Source organism: Rattus norvegicus, chromosome 9, assembly GCF_021556685.1.
Source record: "Rattus norvegicus strain SHRSP/BbbUtx chromosome 9, alternate assembly SHRSP_T2T, whole genome shotgun sequence".
NCBI lineage: Eukaryota > Metazoa > Chordata > Mammalia > Rodentia > Muridae > Rattus > Rattus norvegicus.
In genome coordinates, this window is record NC_141542.1 from 81,259,043 (window position 1) to 81,278,987 (window position 19,945).

At 42.3% G+C, this 19,945-nt stretch overlaps 1 protein-coding gene and 1 long non-coding RNA gene across 8 annotated transcripts in view; one reads left to right on the forward strand and one right to left on the reverse strand.

The window, feature by feature from the left end:
• Nucleotides 1-3,962: 3,962 nt before the first annotated feature.
• Nucleotides 3,963-13,901, reverse strand: LOC120094695 (uncharacterized). 4 transcript variants are annotated; one of them, NR_203073.1, is made up of 3 exons: nucleotides 13,737-13,901; nucleotides 10,482-10,591; nucleotides 3,963-4,530 (listed from the first exon to the last, which is right to left on the reverse strand). It is a non-coding gene; the product is annotated as an uncharacterized LOC120094695 (long non-coding RNA). The 4 variants fall into 4 exon arrangements; NR_203074.1 differs by lacking the exons at nucleotides 10,482-10,591; nucleotides 13,737-13,901 and adding exons at nucleotides 12,888-12,984; nucleotides 13,297-13,622; NR_203072.1 differs by lacking the exon at nucleotides 10,482-10,591.
• The window catches only part of Ccnyl1 (cyclin Y-like 1), a 36,493-nt gene continuing 30,272 nt past the window's right edge, over nucleotides 13,725-19,945 (forward strand). For 2 of the 4 annotated variants that reach the window (NM_001447339.1, XM_087566242.1), the window contains 1 exon segment: nucleotides 14,194-14,673. In NM_001447339.1, the coding sequence (NP_001434268.1) occupies nucleotides 14,445-14,673 (229 nt within the window). In that variant the 5' untranslated portion in view covers nucleotides 14,194-14,444. 4 annotated transcript variants of the gene reach the window in all.

The window sequence follows — 19,945 nt, forward strand, 5'->3', positions numbered from 1 at the left end:
ATGGCTGAGAAAAACCCAGATTGAGACAAATTACAATGGCACAACTAATGAAAACACAAAGTTGATTAGCCTTTTCAGACATGTCTTACTTGACAACTTCCCATCTATTTGAAATACAGAGTATCCGACTTTTCACGGCTTTGTCATCCGAGACAGAGGTATTTTTGTTTCCTCCAAGGGTTGGGTCAGTTGCCTGGTATACAGCTGAATTGAATGTTGGTATTTTGGAACAGTATCTGTTGACATGACTATATTTGGCACCACTGGGAATTTAAAATGACAGCGAAGAGGGTGAGAGGACTCTTCACTCTCTAGATGACACTGTCACTATGGAATAGTGTTGCTAAAATATTTTATAAATGGTGTCATTCCCATGCTGAACATGTGGGTATATTAGTGTTTGGTTAGTAATGAGAGGTTAAACTATAGGCTTACAGCTATCCTTAATAAGGCACATAGGGATGGGAAGACAAGAAACATGAGAATCCGGTAAGATATTCAGCAAGCTATGTAGCTGTCTTTTTGACATGACTCTGTGGGGGGAAAAATCCCTTCCTTTCTTTGCTTTATCCCCAGGAACTATCTGAATATTATACCCAATCTAGAATATAGTGGTTTACATTTGCAAGCTTGTATTTCCTTTTGCTCAAATATTCTAGTCTAGAAATTTCCCTGTTGGCTCATTTAAACTAAAACTGTAAAAATTTGGAAACTGCTTGATCTGGGAAGAACATCTGTGGCTCTGGGTCCTTCGGGGCAGCATTCTGTTTTTCTAAGAAGTAACATGATGAGGCCCTCTGTGCTGAATAACCAGACTCTGTCACCTTGCCTCGGTTTCATGTTTTCATTGGGCCTTTCAGAGGTCAGGAGAGGCCCTGGCCATTTCCATACCAATAAAATCCCAGGCAGGGGAAGAGAAAAGCAAAGCAGAGTTATAAAATTTGTGGTGTATTTTAAATGTGTACAACAATGACTCCAATACACATTCAGTTCAATGTGTTTCCCAGGTGATTAAGGGAATTTATTAAAGGGTATAGTTAATACACACACACACACACAAACACACATGCATGCACACGCACACACACACACACACACACACACACACACACACACACACACATCTATGAATGAACTAGCTACTAGTCACAGCAGACAAGGCCTAAAAATGACGCAGAGTTCAAGTTGACAGCTGCTATCTTCTTTATAACAACTTGCCTGCCCTCGAACTTCTCTCAGGATGGCCTGGGTATACTGAGCCCTTTGTGTCAGTGAGGCCCAGGTCTGTGATCCTCCTGGAGGCGTTGTTTTATTTACTTGTTTCATTGCTGTGACAAAATACCTAGGGAGAGCAGCGGACGGTAGGAAGGTTTCACTGTGCTCCACAGCTCCAGCTATATAATTTATCGTGCTGGGAAAGTATGACCGCTGTAGCAGGAGGCTGCTGCTCTCACGTGTGAAGTCAGGGAGTACACGTTGTGCTCTGCTCGCTTTCTTTGGCCAGCCCATGGAATGGTACCACCCACATTCAAGGTGAGTCTGATCACCTCAAGTATACCCTCAAGACTCCCTTAGAGCTGTGTCTCTTCAATGATTCTAGATCTGTCAGGCTGATGACATTCACCATCACTAGCGCTCTTATCTTGGGGCATTTGCTTAAAGGAATGTACAGCTTATATGCAGACGTATCAGGGGCCATGGCTGTGGATCAGCCCAAGAGCCTGGGCTGAACTGGCACTCTTTTAATTTTCCAAGCCAAATGCCTTGAGTTTGTTCAATTGTCTCACTGAATGAAGTTAAAATCAGGGTAGAATTGATAGGCCTTCTGTGGGGTTTGAGGAAGACAAAGGGATTTAGTCGAGATAAATAAGTATGTATGAATAAGTACCTGTACAACTAAAGGAAGTCACTGGTGAGGGATTGATTTTTCCGTAAGAAATCACTACTCAGCTAATGGAGAGATTGCTCAGTTGGTTAAAGGAGTTTGCTGAGCCCAAGCACCTGAATTGTTGGATCCCCTTAAACCACACAATGTGAGGAGAGAACCAACTCCCACTAGGTGCCTTCCAATCTTCACAGCTGCGCCTTAGCTCACATGCCCATCTACCTCAAATAATCCAATATGAAAAATAATAAAAGGGAAAGAAAACCAAAGAGCCCTTCCTTAGTTTGAGAAGGGAACAAAGATAAAGAATAACTGGTCATAGTGGGCTCCAGAGTCACACATTCTCATAAATGGTAGCTTCCAAGCCAGTTGGAGCCCTTGGGATTTTGTTCTCCAACCGGACTCTCCACTTCCCTGTTTGGGTGTGCAAATTGCAGAGAGCCTTACATCTCTGCATTTCCTAAGGCTAAGGCAGGGGTGGGGGTGGGAAGGGTGAGCAGCAGTGAACAATGGAATCTTGGCACGTGGCAGTTGGTACCAGCAAGCCCAAAGGGCCTGAGGACTGGAAGCCTTGGGGCACAGCCCAGGGAGGACATAAGGGAAAGGGGTCCATCCATGACCTTGAAATGATGTAAAGAGAATCTCCATGAGTTATCTCTATAGAAAACTCACAAAGGGGTCTGAGGCTATCTTAAAATGATGGCTTGTTGGTGTGTTTGGCTGGGGAGAAAAGTGGCTAGGAGATGGTAGAATAGAAAATTTAGAATCAGGTTTCTAAATCCCAAAAGCCCCTTTCCGTCTCTCACTAGCACTGGTATATACTTTCATTAACAAGGTTACGAATTTTGATACAACACAAGTAATAGAACAGGGCCATGCCATTGGTTTTCTAGCAACTTCTCCTGTTTCCCAAACATATATTCTGAAGCCCTTCTTTAAGGTTGGGAGTTCTCTATAGAGATCACTCACGAGCCACAGTCTTTGGGTTTGTAACAGGTGAAAAGAACATGGGTTCCCTTTTATGTCTCCTTACACATTGAACCAAACTGTAAACAGTAATAGAGAAAATCCAAAACAAACAACAAACCTTTAGACTTACACACTAACCTGCTGCTTCTTGTACCCATCCTCCCAGACACCAGGCCCCTCGCCCTCCCCTAAGAGTACCAAGCTCTGCTTTGCTTTTGGTGTGTTGCTGTGCCACTCATGAGGGCTGCAGTCTCTCACGTTACCCATGCTGGTCAGCCTGTGTGTGCTGCCATTATTGGACAATAAACTCAGGAGGTGGAACAAGTCTGGAGGCTGCAGGTTCAAGACCTAGGTGTGAGTAGGACTGGGTTCCGTTGAGGGCTGTGAAGAAAAGGTCAGCCCTGAGTCCTATCATTGGCTTCTAGGGCTTCTATATTTTTTATGTCTTCATATGGGCTTCTTGACGTGTTAGTACCCAAACTTCCTCTTCTTATAGGGACACTCCTTTACTGGATCAGGGTCTGACTCACTGGTCTTATTTTAACCATTACATCCATAAAGACCTTACTTCCAAGCTGGGCAGGCTGCTGTTTGTCAGTACTGCTAGTACGGAGGCAGGAGGATGGCAAGTTACCTCTAACCAGGACCTAAGAGAAACTGTCTCAAACTAACAACAATCCCTCCCCTCCAAAATCCATAAAATTAGAAAACAAAAGTCTTTTCTGAGGTCACAGGGGTCATGACTTCAACACATACATTTAGACAGCAAGGGATAAGATGTAGCCACACAGCTTAATACAGAAGACTCCCTGGTGTTCCTGAGGAGACAATGCCCTATGAACTGACATGTACTTGCTTATTTATTGCTTTTTAAATATCAACCCCAGGAGGCCAAGTTCTCTATTTAACCAACTGACACATCTCACAGTTTTGAGCTTATTGCCTGGAGACTTTCAGGCTGTTGATGAATATTCATGGATGAATGAATGCATATTGTGAAGTCATTACACACACACACACACACACACACACACACACACACATACACACACACACACACCAGAGGAAAATTATTATATTGCTAAGAAAGCAAGACAGAGAAACTATATAGGTAGCACTGTTTCACTTTTAAATCACTGAAACATTTTATTAAAGTTTAGGGAAGTATGCCATAAAATGCTAAAAAAGCAGGGGTATCCTGGGATGGGGTCTGGTTTTATTTTCATCTTTATGTGCAGTTCTTAACATCTTTACAATAATATGTATTTTTTAGTTCTGTAAGAAGCTAAATATAGTAATTACTATTAAGCTTTAATAGAGGATTCCCTGTCCTCTTCTAATTGGTTATCATACATTTCCCTTTTCTTTTTCAGTGGAGAAGGGTGAGAAGACGGCATGTGGTGAGAGCCAGTTTCACAGTCTAGATTTGTAGTGTCAGGTGTGTTTTCCATACCGTCCTGGGGCCTGATTCTTCTTCAGCAATGGGTGGTGATGGGATCCTCAGCACAAAGGCTGGCTCTGTTCTTTGGCCCACACTACTATCTGGGTCTTCTGATGAAATGTTTGGAAAGATCAGGACAACACTCAGAAACACATCCAAGGGTGTGGGTGTCCCTTTATCTTCTTTACAAGGAGGCCAGGAAACGTCCAGACTATCACATGGTTCTGGCAGGTGCCTGGAAGGATGGAGGGAAATGAATGGGGAAACAGTTGCTAGAGCCACTGGACTTAAGTAGTTCCTTAAAAACTCAGTAGCCAGGATAGCAGTTTAAGTCAACTTCATTTATTTTTACAATGTCACCTGTATGTTTTCATACCGATCACTCCCACCTCCCACCTACCTATCTCATCTGTTGACCCTCCATGTTCCCCAATCTTTCTCTCACATTCATATCTATTCATTTTGTCTAAGTCATTCTTAAAAATAAAAATGTGAGAAACTATAGTGAACAAGTTAACAAAAACTTTAAAAAAGGTGAGTAGTGCTGACATATTCATTGCTTCAGGTTGCAGTGATTATTACAAAATCATTCTTCCAGCCCAGTGGATGAAGGTAAGGGCCCATCACGCACGCAAGTCGTAAATCACTTAATTACAATTAAGGACTAGCATTGTTTACTTTCTGTTTAGCTTTGGTCAAGCCTGTTATGAAACTAGTTAGAATATGTATTTTCCTAACCATGTGTATTCCTTTTATCCATGTAAGATACCCAATCCTAATGCTAACTCATCATGCCTCTCACGTCAGTGAGGACGGAGGGACAGGTTTCTTTTATAGAAACAAAATGCCAGCAAAGCATGAATTCTGACTCAAAGGAGCACTAGCAGAGCAGCAGGTGCTGCAGGCTCTTCTCGGCACTTCTGGAGGAGGTCACAGAGACCTTGCATACACTGTTACAAGGGCATGCAACAGTGAATGGTACCCACATTCTACTCTTTGTATGTGATGGGTTTAAGATGTCTCTGGCCCAGGGGAGGTTTGCCTGAGAATCTGACCTGTCACTACTGCAGGTGACTGTCATGGGTATTAGTTTGCACTCATGTAGAGCACCACACAGTGTATGTCCACATAGCAGTTGCTAGTTAAAAGCAGCAATAATAATCTCATTTAGGACATTGTCTTCTATAATTGTTTTTCTTGTAGGAATCCTCATTTGCTCAAACCATAGATCATACAAGGTTGCTCACTGCAAAGAATTACCAGAAAAATGTAAGGTTCTCAGTAAGTCTGAAGGTTTTGGTTTTTTTTAACTCTATTACTCTTTTCAGTTTGATTTAATGTGTGAGGTGACATTATAAAATGGAACCTGTTCTTTCTACCTGGGATAAAAACCCAAAGGCTGCTGGTCTTTGTAGGAGGCTAAGCAGTGAGGATCATTAAGACCCTCTCTCAAAACACACACACATATAAAACCCTGTTTTGTGGGGGCAAGGCTTCTCTGGATACTAAACTTAGGTCTAGTTCCAATATCTTTAGCTGGTCCATTGTAAAGTAGTAAAAAGATAAGATCTGTTGATCTGTTCACAACAGACAAGAATGTTGAGCCAGTCTAAGAACTGGTTTTGAGGGATTTTTCCCGTAAAAGAATAAGGCTGACCATAGCTCTCCTCCTCCTCCTGTATTTGTAGACTAATATCCTTTCTGAGAACGTGACACATGTTAAGTGTTTGAGAAAACCATGATGTGTCTAGTCAGTCTCAGGTATCCCGACCTTTGCAAACCAGATGCCTGGCATGCATGGATATTCCAGCCTCGGAGTTGAGGCACGGAGAAGAATGAGGTATTACAGCTCCAGGAAGAACTGATGCTGCTGGTAAGCCACCTTAGCCATTTCCATTGCTAAATGGTTCACTCCAGCTGACTCCTCTGATTCTTAAGCAGTGACTCACTTCCTGACCCCGAGTTATGAGATTATTATAAAACGATGTTTGTTTTAGAGAGAGGCTACAGAAGAACAGAAGTCAGAAGCAGAGGTAAGGAAGAGAGTGCTGGAAAAACATAAATGGCTTTACACAGTTCTCAGCTTTGGATGTTGGCACATGCTATTCGGCCCTTTCATTCATTTATATGCTCACTCAAAAAGCCAGGTTTATACTTAGTGCTAAGGATGCATAAGATGAACAGAAGTCTTGTGTTCTCAGAATTTGGTTTAACAGGGCTGTCAGACATGAAAGTAATTATCATACAATGTGAGAGCATATTGCTCTGCAGTTTGACTCTGCAGAATAACTCATTACAAGCAAAAGACAGAACCTGTCTTGAGGGAGTTAAGGGAGTACTGTAGAGGCAGCTCTGTTCCAGATAAACCTCAGAGAATGAGTATAGGTTGACCAGATGGCCAAGCTGAGCTGCTATCCTGGATTCCTGATTCTGGCTGCAAAGAACATGACAGAACTATACTGGATACTTGAGTTTTTATTGTTCCTATGGTTTCAGTCTTTCTCTACTCCTCCTACGCAGAGTATTTATTGAATAACCAGGATATTTTTTCACAAGGATAATCTATTCCATCTGTGTGGGAAGAACATTAGAAAAAACAGGTCAAAGAATACTGTCCTTTTCTACCTAAGCACCCCACAGATGCCATGTTACTAAATTTGGGGTCCATACCCCAAACTGTCAAGTCTAACTACTCATTCTTGAAAAACCAATTAAAATATGCAGGGCCACTCTACAAAGGAGTTGAAGGCCCTAGATCCAGGAAAATACAACCTAGGTTGTTGGGGTTAGGGGTTTCTTTGCTTTAAAAAATGTGCTTTTTATAGCAAGAGTCTCTCAAGACAAGTTCCCTGGCCCCTGCATGTATCCATATTACTGTGTGAACATCTTCTGATAGCATGAATCCTAGAGCGCTTCAGTGAAGACTTTGTGCTGTGATGACAAAGATTATTAGACAGGAGGGCAACAGAGCCAGTATAAGAAAAAGACCCTGGCTCAGGTCTAAGCTGTGTTTCTAAGAACATAAACTTGGCTTAAAAGACCTCTTCAAACTGTTCAGTTCTGTCAAGTTTAATGAAACTCCTCTTCCCCCTCCAGCATTGTCTTTCTAATGTCAGCTTATGTGAAGAGGCTGCTGTCAAAAAGATTTCTGGAGGAAGCTGGAGGGAACTGTCAGATCATTGCAAGGAAATGATTCTAACATAAAAGAAACTTGCTTCACTTGGCCAAAGACTCCTTTTAATAGAGGAGTTTGGGTGCTGTAGAGATGGCTCAGCAGCTAAGACCACATAGTGTTTTGCTAGAGGACCCAGGTTTGGCTCCTAGCACCTATACCAAGCAACTCATAATCACCTATAATTCTAGTTCCAGGGATCTGACACGCTCTTCTGGCCCTCATAATACTTGTATGTACATACACCACACAAATACACATAACTAAAAAATAAAAATAAGGGGGCTGGAGAGATGGCTTGGAAGGTAAGAGCACTGACTGTTTCTTCCAGAGGTCCTGAGTTCAATTCCCAGCAACCACAATGGTGGCTCACAACCATCTGTAATGGGATCTAATGCTCTCTTCTGGTGTGTCTGAAGATAGCAACAGTGTACTCATATAAAAAATAAATTAAAAAAATATTGATGAAGAGATGGCTCAGCACTTAAGGAAACAGGCTGCTCTTCCAGAGGAACCAACTTGCATGATGCAACTCACGAGTATCTGTAACGCCAAACCCAGGGGACCCAATGCCTTCTTATAGCCCTCAAGAGCACAGCACTACACAGACATATATGCAGATATAATATCCATAATATACATTAAAAATATAAGTATAAGGGGTGGGGCTGACATTCTAAAGTCCTAAAATATCACATAAGAGAAATGAGCATCGAAGCAGATAATGGAGGGAAGAGATGTTGACAGGACTGGGGAATAGCAATTGGAACAGTATCTGCCTTGCACAATTATATCTACCTTGTTCCAAAACAGACTTCCAAGTGAGTTTATTTCCTGGTCAAATGTAGAGGGTGGACTGTCTCATGAAACACCCTGGGCACAGATACCATCTTATGAGAGTCCTTGGAGCAGTGAAGAGAGTTGGGATCTGATTTAGAAATCCAGGACCCTGAACACTACACTCTGTCCCTACTTAGATATCTGAAGAGGAGTGAGCAAGAGGCTGAGAAAGATTTTAGATTTCTACAGCATTTAGAAAAATGAAACCAGAAGCACACAGGTCATATGGGATGGAAAAAGTGGAGCCCTAGGAAAGCAAAAGAAACAGTCTCTCTTCAAATGTAAATTTTCCTAGAGCTGTCCACACGAAATATCCTGACACTGGGATCTCTAGTACAGAAGACATTTGGGGCCAGAACTCACCTATGTAATGGGTATCTGTCTTTAAAGATGACAAACTGACACTGTTTTTCTGAGCACTATTTCAAATAAATTAGCACTTATCCCATGTATTGTGTGAGGAAAGAAGATGGGAAAAGGGTTGAGGAATGCATAGTTTATTAAATGTTCCTACTATACCATCAAATTCCCAAACTACTGGAAAAAACACATTATAATTATTTGAATTTAAGAACAAGAGATGTCAAGTTGTTCTGCATCATGCCAGGTAATATAATTCTTTAACATTTTTGCTTATAGACTTTAAGAATATGATGCTAACTGTAGATTCTCTACTTAGAAATATATATGTGCATATCACTCACCTACAGAGTCCTATTCTATAAGTAGTATGCCATACTTTTCATTGCTGTAACAAAATACTTGACAAAAACAATCTTAAAGAGGAGGAGAGATTTACTCTAGCTCACAGTTTCAGGGGTTAATTCTGGGCCCATGGTGAGGCCTAGAGCATCACAACCACAGAAGCATGTAGCAGAGGCCATTTACCTCCTGCTAAAAAGTAAGTAAACAGAAGGGCAGACAGAGGGGTAAAGAGGAAGAGGAAAAGGGAACAAGAGAGGGAAGAAGAGGAGGAAAGGAAGGAGGGAGGGAGAGGAAGAGAGAGCCCTACTTACCCAATAGACCCACCCAGGACACGATACAGCCCCAAGGACATCCCCTAAGTAACTTACTTCTTCCAGACAGACCCATGTCCTAAAGTTTCTACAACCTCCCTAAATAGTTCCACTAGCTGAGGAGAAAAGCCTTTGTTAGACGAGCTTTTCGGAGAAGACTTCTTACCAATGCCATTCAACTAGTTATGGTTCTCAAGATGGAAACCAATTAACCACATAGAATATACCATAGCTGACTGCCATGTTTCTTACTTTTAAGCCTGTTTTATTTTATAGTTTAAGTCTCAATCACTGTCTTGTTTTTGTTGTTTGTGGTGGCTGATTTTCGGGTTTTTATCATTTACATTTTAGCCTTCTTAGCTTAAGAGAAGACTACTATAAAACTCATGTAGATTTTGACTATGCTTACAAATGGGGATGAAGTCACGGTCATTCTTGCCTTAGGCTAATGATTTCCTGATGTTGCTTCTGTACAGACTGCAGCATAGAGTATGAGTTACTTTAATTCTAGTTTTTGGTTCTGCATTTATCATCTTCATACAATCCTATGTTTTTTTGTTTTTTTTTTTTTAGCCTCCCTTGAAGCTGGGTGTGGCCATGTCCACTTTAAACCAATGATATACAAGCTATGCTACATGGATCTTCTGAGAAATCTCCTTCTTCCTTTCTTCAGGCTAGAATATACATGCACGTTGCATACAATACACAATATACATGCTTCAAGATACGATAGCTAGAGACTGTCTTCTCTTTTGCACAGGCAATCAGTCAAGAAGAATCAATGAATTTACCTTAGGCTCATATAAATAAAACCTCAGTTTCTCTTACAGACTCCAACCTTCACTTAATACTTACCACAGAACTCCTGTTTTGTTCATTTGTACATCACCTTCCCAAGACAGGAAATTTTTTAAATTAATATTTTCTACTCTTCCTTGAAAGTTAGATGTTTTAAAATCTATTTTCATAACAATGGTTCACAGTGCTTTTGCTTATTCTTTAAATTATTTAAATTTTAAGATCCTGTGTATCTATTTGTGTATGTCTGTTGTTATGTGCGGGCACTATTTTATAACGTGATCTTAAACATAACTTCAAGTAACAAGAAGCATCTAAAATACTATGCAGTGACGTCTAGCACCTCAGACAATATCATACCTTAGAATGCAGTCATCGAGTCTTGAGGACTTAACTACACTTTCCTTCCACTGTGGTTTCCCACGTTGTAATGTAGTGTTCATTCTCTGTCATCAGTGCTTAAGTAAATGCTTTAAACGGAATTAAATTAAAAATTAATTCCCCTCTGCTCCCTTGCCTTTTGAAATAACCTTTTCTTCCTGTTAAAAGGCTAATATTCCCTTGGGTCCTTTTTGTGGTCTTCTATGCGGCTAGACGGTCTGCAAAAGGTCCATACTTTATACAAATACATTGTGCTTCCTTATCTGTTTACTCTTCCTCATAGTTGTTGCCATTTCTTTTAACTGCTTGGGAAGCAGTTCCCTTCCGCTTCTGTGATAGAGCTGTTTAGAGCTGAGCTCTGTGGACTTGGCTCAAACAGCTCAATTTACTCACATCTGAGGGAAGAGGCATTGTCCTCTTATCTCTGGCTTCTGCCTTCATGGATTCAATGAAGAGTGGGCTAAAAACATGTGAAATAGCTTGCATCTCTACCAAGCACGCACATTTTTCTTGTCATTATTCTATAAATAATATAGTAATATATATATGTGTATACATATACATATATATATATATATGGCATTGACATCTATTAGGTATTATAGGTAACTCAGTTGATTTGAAATATGTGGGAGAATGTACACAGGTAGGTTACATGTAAATACTGTGCCATTTCATAAGGACTTCATCTTCTTCTAATTGTGGTATCTGTAGTGGATCCTGAGGTTAATTCTTTACCAACATTAAGGGGCAATGGTGTCTTAGGGTTAATTTTTAAGGTCTTGCGTATCTAAAAACATGGGTATCACTTTTCATCATCAAAGGAAGTCAGGACAGAAACTCAAACAGGGCAGGGACCTGGAGACAGGAAATGATGCAGGCCACAGAGGGTTGCTGCTTTCTGGCTTGCTCCTCATAGTTTGTTCAACCCCTTCTTTCTCATAGAACCCAGGACCACCAGTCCAGGACTGGTACCACCCACAATGGGCTGGTCCCTCCCCCATCAATCCCTAAGAAAATGCCTGGTAGGCTTTTCTATAGCCCATCTTAGGGAGGCATTTTCTCAGTTGAGGCTCCCTCCTCTCAGATAACTTTAGCTTGTGCCAAGTTGACATAAAACTAGCCAGTAAAATGGTATTTGGTTTTCATTAAATATAACGTGATTTCTGGGAGGTATAGACTTCTTCTACTTATACTTCTCTGTTTCCCCCAGTTACATTCCAAACTATAACCTATAGGAAACCAGGGGTCACGAAGTGAACTTTCCCAAAACTTCTCTACCAGCCATGTTTCCACATCACATAGGTCTTTTCTCCCTGCTTGCTTCTGCTTCCCAGAGCTTATCTATTCCAGATCTGGACTGTGAATATCTCTGCCTTCTTAGGAACATTATTTATTAAGTCCTTTTTTCTTCTAAGTTTGAAATTTTGTTGTACTCATGGACTCTTACTCTTTTAATATTAAAGTACATTCGTCTTGCTTTTTCTCCCATCTTTTTTTTTTTTTTAAAGATTTATTTATTATATATAAGTACACTGTAGCTGTCTTCAGACACACCAGAAGAGGGCATCAGATCTCTTTACAGATGGTTGTGAGCCACCATGTGGTTGCTGGGAATTGAACTCATGACCTCTGGAAGAGCAGTCGGGCGCTCTTAACCGCTGAGCCATCTCTCCAGCCCTTTTTCTCCCATCTTGAAGAGAGAAATTTTCTTTAGTCATGGAGCCTCTGCCGCCTTTTCCCCTTAGAAGGATTCATTCTCATACAACACTTAATGTCAAAAACTACTTTCTTCTCCAAACTTATTCTTCTACCTTTATCTGTCGGGGGAGGAGGGGCATCAAAATCCACCTACTTCCCTCAATCAGAACTTTAGACCTTTTTTGCCTTCTACTTCTGTTCTCCCTCCATATCCAATAGCTACTAAGTACTTCCTCTTTCACTTTGGAAATATGTTCTTTCTCCACTCAGTCACCACTGTCCTTTGTTGGAGGTGTCTTTCCCTCCTAGATGAAAGAATATGTGCCCTTAATTGGTCCTTTCTTCCCTTTCTTCTTACTGTCCAGAATGACACAGTCTTAAATACACCTGATAATGACTTCTGAATTTCATGTTCAACAACTATTTCAAGGATAAAATCTAAACTCTTAGGCTGGAGAGATGGCTCAGCGGTTAAGAGCACTGACTGCTCTTCTAGAGGTCCTAGTTCAATTCCCAGCAACCACAGGGTGGCTCACAACCATCTGTAATGGGAGCCGTTGCTTCTTCTGATGTGTCTGAGGACAGCTACAGAGTACTCATACAAATACAATAAATATATAAATTTAGAGAAAAAAAAAAGAAGCAACTAAACTCTTGACCCCATTAACTTTGGGGTGTCTGTACCTCAAGATCCGCAGTGTGAACTTATACAGCTAGATTCTCCAAATCTTTGCTTCTCATTTGCCTGAATGTACTGGGAGCATGGATTGCTGGATACACACTTCAGGAACAGAGAATGAACGTGAAGATTCGATTAAGGAAGATATTTAAAATTCCCATGTGAAAAGACTGCTCTTCTTTAAACTGAACACTACCAAGCACCAATAAACTGTCTCTGTTATTTTCCCCAAGTGTGACTTCCTTTTACAGGTACTGTGAGATAAACCTGGAATCCATACTATTCTGGCCCCTACATGAGCAGTCATGTAACCTTGAGAAAGTTACTTAATTTCTACATATCGCAGCTCCCCCTGCCCTGCCATCAACCAGTAAAATCTGAGAGATAAAACATTGGACAGCTGTGTAGACTTACAGCTAAAGGAGCTCCGTTGCATGGTGACCAATACATGGTGCACTCTGAACATTGTTCTCTACCATCCCCATCAATTAGGACTGTGGGCATTCCACCGTGTGGTTCTCTATTTTGTGGGAGAAAACTGCTCTCTGCATTGCTAGTTAAAGAAACGAAATCTGGAAAGTCCTGACTTGTGATGGGAGAAAACAAGCGAAAAGTTGATGGCTCCCAGCTTTTCTGAACAGAGAGGGTCGAGTTTGGTCCTCATTTTACCTACGAGGACACTGAAGGGTGACGTGTCCTCGGGTCTCATGCAAGACACAGTCACAATTCTTTATTGAGAGTAAGGCGCGAGCCTCCGGGTTGCTATGGCCAAGTTGCAAGCGAAAACGTAACACTGGGAAGACGGAAGAAGAGCATTTAGCCGTACACAACGGGCTAAGTCCGGTGCAACTTACTTGGGTGAGCAAAGGGAAGCTGTCAAACATGGAGAAACCACACTGCTGATAAAATCAACTCTCCACCAGGCTGGGCCTTCGGGGCCCGCCTTGAAGCGCGGCCTCGAGTAACAAACTGCCGCAGCTGCCAAGCTGGAGCCCAACTCCGCTCAGCTCGCGATGAATGGAAATCAGAGTCCGCGCGGCTCAGCTTGAGAGACGGGGAGGGGCTTTGTGAGTCACGTGCCTGGGCCGTAGGCGGGTGCGTGGAGGGAAATCCAGGTCTGATTGGCTACCCGTCACCAGGTGACCGCGGAGCGCGTTCCGGTTGGCAGGAGCCGGCTAGCGGCCTTCAGTCCGGAGGCGGCGACGGAAGGAGGAGGAGCTCCGGCCGCGCTCTCGGCCCGCAGTGGCTGCGTCTCCCAGCGCTTGTCGGGTCCCCACCCCTTTTAAATAAGCCGGGCTGGTCGCCGCCCTCGCAGACTAGTCCGCTGTGGGGAGGCGGCGGCGGCGAGCCGGCGGGGGTGCGGCCGAGGCCGGAGCCCTGCCCCGGGCCGGGCGGCGGGGCGGGCGGGCGCGCAGCGGGCGCGGCAGCAAGTGCGGGCGGGCGCAGCCCCGCTCAGCCCGGGGCTGCCGGCGCCGACCGCGCCATTGTTGGGGGAGGGGGCGGGCGCAGAGTCCGGGGCGAGCGGAGGCGCAGGCGTCGGCCGAGCGGAGCGGACGCTCCCCATGGGGAACACGCTGACCTGTTGCGTGTCCCCCAATGCCAGCCCCAAGCTGGGCCGGCGCGCGGGACCGGCAGAGCCCGACTACGAGTCCGAGGTCTACGAGGCGGCGGCCGGGGACGCGGTGGCCGTAGCGCCGGCGCCTGCTGCGGCCGTGGAGCCGGCTGAGTTGGATTTCGGAGCCGGCGAGGGCCACCACCTGCAGCACATCAGCGACCGAGAGATGCCCGAAGGTGAGGAGGCAGCGGGCGCGTCCGGGCCGTGGCGCACCTCTGGCCTCCACCGACTCCCAGGGTCCCGCTGGGAGGCGGCCGCCGCCTCGGGTTCCTTCCTGCCGGAGTATCCTGGCACAGGCCTGGGCACCGGGAATGAATGCTGTGACTCGCGTTTCCACCCCTTATTCTTCCTCGGCCACGTCTGGCCAGTTTCTTTCCAACCCCTACGCCCAGTTCTACAGTCTTGCCATTCTCTAATTCTGACATGGGACCCTGCAGCCGGCACCGCTTCCTCTTTGTACTGCTATGTACCGTCCAGTGGAACTTGATCAAGACTTCAAGACACTATATAATTTGCCCCTTTTCTTAATAAAACTCCCAGGCACCCCTAACCTCAGAATAGCCATCCCATCCCCCTGTCCTTACATAGCCAGATGGTACCTAAGGTAAGACCCTGGTGGTTCCTCTTGCTCCCAACCAGTTGAGTAACTGATACTAGAGCAATCCAGATTCCGCATGTTTAAGGATTTATTTACGTTCAAGTAGAGGCCGCCACAAAAATATGTATGGTATTAAATAGGATTTTAAAAGTAGCCTCAATAAAGGTTGCTTTATTCCTTTCAATTATAATTGGAACACAGAGATGAAATTGGGAAGGAGGGGACTTCTATGAAAGATGTCAATGTCAATTTCATTTCAGGCTGTGGAAAAGTACCGTTTCCCCTCCCTCACAAGGAGTAGTTCTGCTGATTTAAAATTCTCATTTTGATAAATACATCGATCGGCACTTAACAGACTTCATCTACTTTACCTCTTCCAAAGGAAGAGGGGTGGGAGAAACTGTTGGTCGGCCATTTAAATGGAGGCAAAAGCTTAAATTTAGCTTTAAATTAGTAATGTAAAGGTCTGGGATTTAAGAAGACAGCCCCTGCGGGTGCCTGTAGTATTTGTTTCCATCGCTCCGTTTCCCTCCCCACCTTCTGCCTGGAGATTCTTACTCAGTGCTGAGAATGTTGAAGTTCAGCAAACTGAACCACTGCAGGGTGGGCTGAGTGGGTGGATAGGAGGGAGATGAGGAAATGCTTGGTGCTTTATAATTAAAATTTTGAAAATCTGTGGATCTGGGTAAAAGTGATTCTGGATAGCAGAGTGGTTATTTAATGAAGGCTACAGATGTATAAGACAAAGTATCATGAGGTGTTTAAGCCAGATTGGCTTATGTTTCACTTCAGTGCTACAAATTAGTTCCTTTCTGTGGTAGAATGTCCTCTAAGTGTTTCTTTAGTTGGACTTTTGGTGTCTTTATGTTAGAATAACTTAAGGCCCACGATCGATACTCTTTTGTAACTTTTTGTAATATTCAAATATTGTAAAAGAATGTAAAAAATTGTATCTTTAAACAGTGAGTGAGTGTGTGTGTGTGTGTGTGTGTGTGTGTGTGTGTTTATAAAAACTTCTGTTTCAGTGTTGTAAGGTAAGTCTCTGGATTTACAAACCAGATAGTATATGGGTAGTGTTGAGTGAGAGTCCAAATAGGACCTTTTTATAATTCTTGAGGGATTACACCACATTATCATGTATGCCTATTTGTTCGTCCCAGATACAAAGGAAGCCTGTATGCATTCTCACTGTATTGCTGATGAGGATGCAAAGTTGAGACATGACTGAAACTGTTTCTGCATAGAACTGTTCTAAAAGACTAATGTGAAGTTGGTAGATGTCTGAGTTGGACTCTTAGGGGGAAAAATCTTGTCAAAATGTCTATTCTATTTTGATCTGTACAGTAGAGCTTGTGGTAGTCCTCCCCTGTCTGTTTCCTTTCAGTTAGCGGATGCAAAGGCAACTCTTTCCTTAGACCTCATATCTCATATGTGCTCTCAATGAAAGAGGAAAAGGGCAGGTAAGAGTGACCTAAATTTACTGACCATGTTAGTGGGTCTGTTCTGCCAACCATGATTTGAAGCTGAGGATGCTCTGACAGAACATTAAGAAAGGCTGGCAAGAGGTGTGTCGGCATAGAATTATATGATAGGAAATGCTTAGAAATTTTTGAAAAAGTAAGTGTGTGAACATAGAATTTTACTTTATTAATGATCCCATTAAAACTTCAGTTCAATATTTTCTCTAAATTTCATTTTTAGATCTGGAGGACTAGTTTGAGCAAATACAAATTCATAGGCTTGATCCTTAGTACTGCCAAAACTCTATAAAATTAAATTCTTTGGCATTCACTAAAGTGATAATGTCAGCATTTGACTAGATCAGAACACCAAATATATATAAACACATTAAACCTTTAGTGTCTTTATTTTAGAAAAAAGTTTTACAAGTTTCCTTGGAAACTGAGTAATACTTAGATTAAAAGGTAGCTTTTTATTAGAATGAGGAATTGTTTTGATTTTTACATGAAACCATAGATGATGTTTTATTTTCTTTTGAAACATTTTAGAGCATTCAAAGTCACTTTCAGGATTTTCCAATTAGTATTTCCTAATCGTTGGCTCTAGGACTGTATTTGATATAACTGATGGTAACTTCAGTAACCAGAACATGATACCAAAGCTTCTTTCTTCTCAACCTTTCGTGTTCTGACTGTTTCTGCCTGGGAAAAAGAACTCCCTCAAACGACCCTTTCTCCCCATCCCTTGGAAGGGTGATAGTAGGGAAAGAATTAGAAATGTCATGTGGGGAAGCCTCTGAGCAAAAAGTCTTTCCCCTTTCCAGTAGCTTTTAACCATTTTTTAAAAGAAATTTTGGTAAGATACAGAAAACACAAATAAACCATTTGTTCACAGTCTTCAAAGCTAACATTTATTAGTATTTTGGTGCTGCTGCTTCCTGAACCTTTCATATGTCTTTAAATAGAACATCTCATTTTATAAAACTGAGACCGTAGGCGTGTGCTGCTGCCTTTTCCTAGAACAGTGGTTCTCTTGAGTGTGCACTACCTTGTGCCAGTGCACACTACTCTGGCATGCTTTCTCTTACTGCCGAGTGCACCATTGAGTAGTGGGCTATCCCATACACCTGTCCTTTGTGATAGACACCTTTCATAGTGAACGTATACATACTCTCCTAGACAACACATCTGATAACGGGTATTCTGCCTCTGGATAGAATTCAGACGGAATATTTAGTGTTTCGATTTGGGTCCTTATAACGTGTCTTTGGCATTAAAAGCATTTAGTTCTGATGCCAGTTTGATGGTAATGTTGGCTTTTTACTAGGCATTAAAATTCTGATTTAGATTTTGTGATTCTTAGTAGACTATCTCAAGCCTTTAATTCTAAATAGCTACTGCTCAAAGAGGTGTGTCAGTAATAATACTAATCTGAGAAATCAGGAAACAGGTGCAGTCGAGAAATATCGGAAAACAGAAAGATACTTAACTGGCTTGAGTACCCTGGAATATGTTTACTGAACACCTTTGAATGGCCAGGTTTTCCAGAAAGAGACAGTGATAGAAAAGGTAGTTCCTGCCTATCCCCCAATCCTTCTGTTCTAGAGACAGGTGGGAATAGACTGTCTATTACTGTCTGAACACCAAATCTTACTGTCCTGAAGAGAAAACAGAAGAAAGAAAAGTAGCATCCAAAGCAGCCCATTTTGGGTCATATTCTGTAAGCTCTATGTTGATAAGTTTTTTTTTTTTTTGATTTATTTATTATATATAAGTACACTGTAGCTGTCCTCAGATACACCAGAAGAGGGCATCAGATCTCCTTACAGATGGTTGTGAGCCACCATGTGGTTGCTGGGAATTGAACTCATGACCTCTGGAAGAGCAGTCGGGTGCTCTTAACCGCTGAGCCATCTCTCCAGCCCTATGCTGATAAGTTTTACGACTGGAATCTACATTCCTCATTGACCAGGTCTTACTTGTAAAAACCTTAGAAAACTCAATTTATATTTCTTGGTAGCTCCCTTCTCATATGTAAAGCAGCTATGATTCCTGCACTACCTAACTCAAAACACTGAGAAGATAGAATGAAATATACTGAACATACACAATACATTACAAAGTTTCCACCCACAAAAGCAAACACGTGAATGGTGCCATTTCCTTAGTAAATCCATAAACAAAATGATTCTTAGGCAAATATGTATGTGCTTTGGCTAAACACTAGATAAAGGGGCACATAACATACTAACACAAGATCAAGAATGCCACACTTATTTTAAGTAAGCAAACATGTACTTCCCCATAGACAACACATCTCCCAAACAGATGACCTCTCCCTCCCACTTGTCCTTCCAGGCATTACACCCTGCAGTTGGCTCTGACAAGAGATCTGATCTACTGTATGGTTCCACATGTGCATATGCCTGCTCATTTTACCTGTTCCGTACTGAAGGCGCTGCTGTCAATACCATCTTAAGGAAAATGCAGCAAGAACTTTGACAATATGTTGTCTCAGACATCTTTAGTATGAATTCCTTAAAGTAGGGTTTCTAGATGAAATAAGTTAGCAATGTTGTTAGACTTTGCTAAATTTTCCTTCATGGAATCAAATTATTTTGCATTTCTACCAGCAATATATGACTATAATCTCCCTTGCAACTACACTGAAGTACTGTCAGATTTTTGGATTTCTCTCCCACCCTACCAAAGAAACAGTTTTTCATTCATGCTTCTCAGGTGTGAACTTTACAGATCCCCTACATTCCTTTGTCATGTTATTTGCATGTCCATCCATCTTTGTTATTTTTGAAATTTACTTAATTTATTTAAGTCAACCTGTTTTAGACCCTAGGCAATACTTCTGTTTTGTCTGAGTCACCATGTCTTTCCTTAAATGACTGTCCAGTCTCCCACCTGGTCTGCTTGCATACATCATAGTGCATTTTTTTTTCTTTTTTCTTTTTTCTTTTTTTCAGAGCTAGGGACCGAACCCAGGGCCTTGTGCTTGCTAGGCAAGCGCTCTACCACTGAGCCAAATCCCCAACCCCCATCATAGTACATTTTCACAAAGCCACTAATCTGGTCTTCTTCATAAGGAACTTGTTCCCCTGAGTATAATTCTCAAGTGGCTTCTCATTACAACCAAAGTCCACATTGTTGTCAAGGCTAACTTAGCATTTAAAGGGCTAATCCATCATCTTTCTCCTGGTGTCCCTCTCTCTACTGTAGCATTCTGTGTCTCTAACTTTCTGTCATTTACAGACATGAGCTCGTTCTAATATGAAAAGCCCTCAAGAGAGCTGTCTACAAGGCAGTCTCCCTGCACCCCATACTGCTTCCTTTTCCTTTTAGGACAGTTCACAAATCACTTAAGGACAATAATCACTT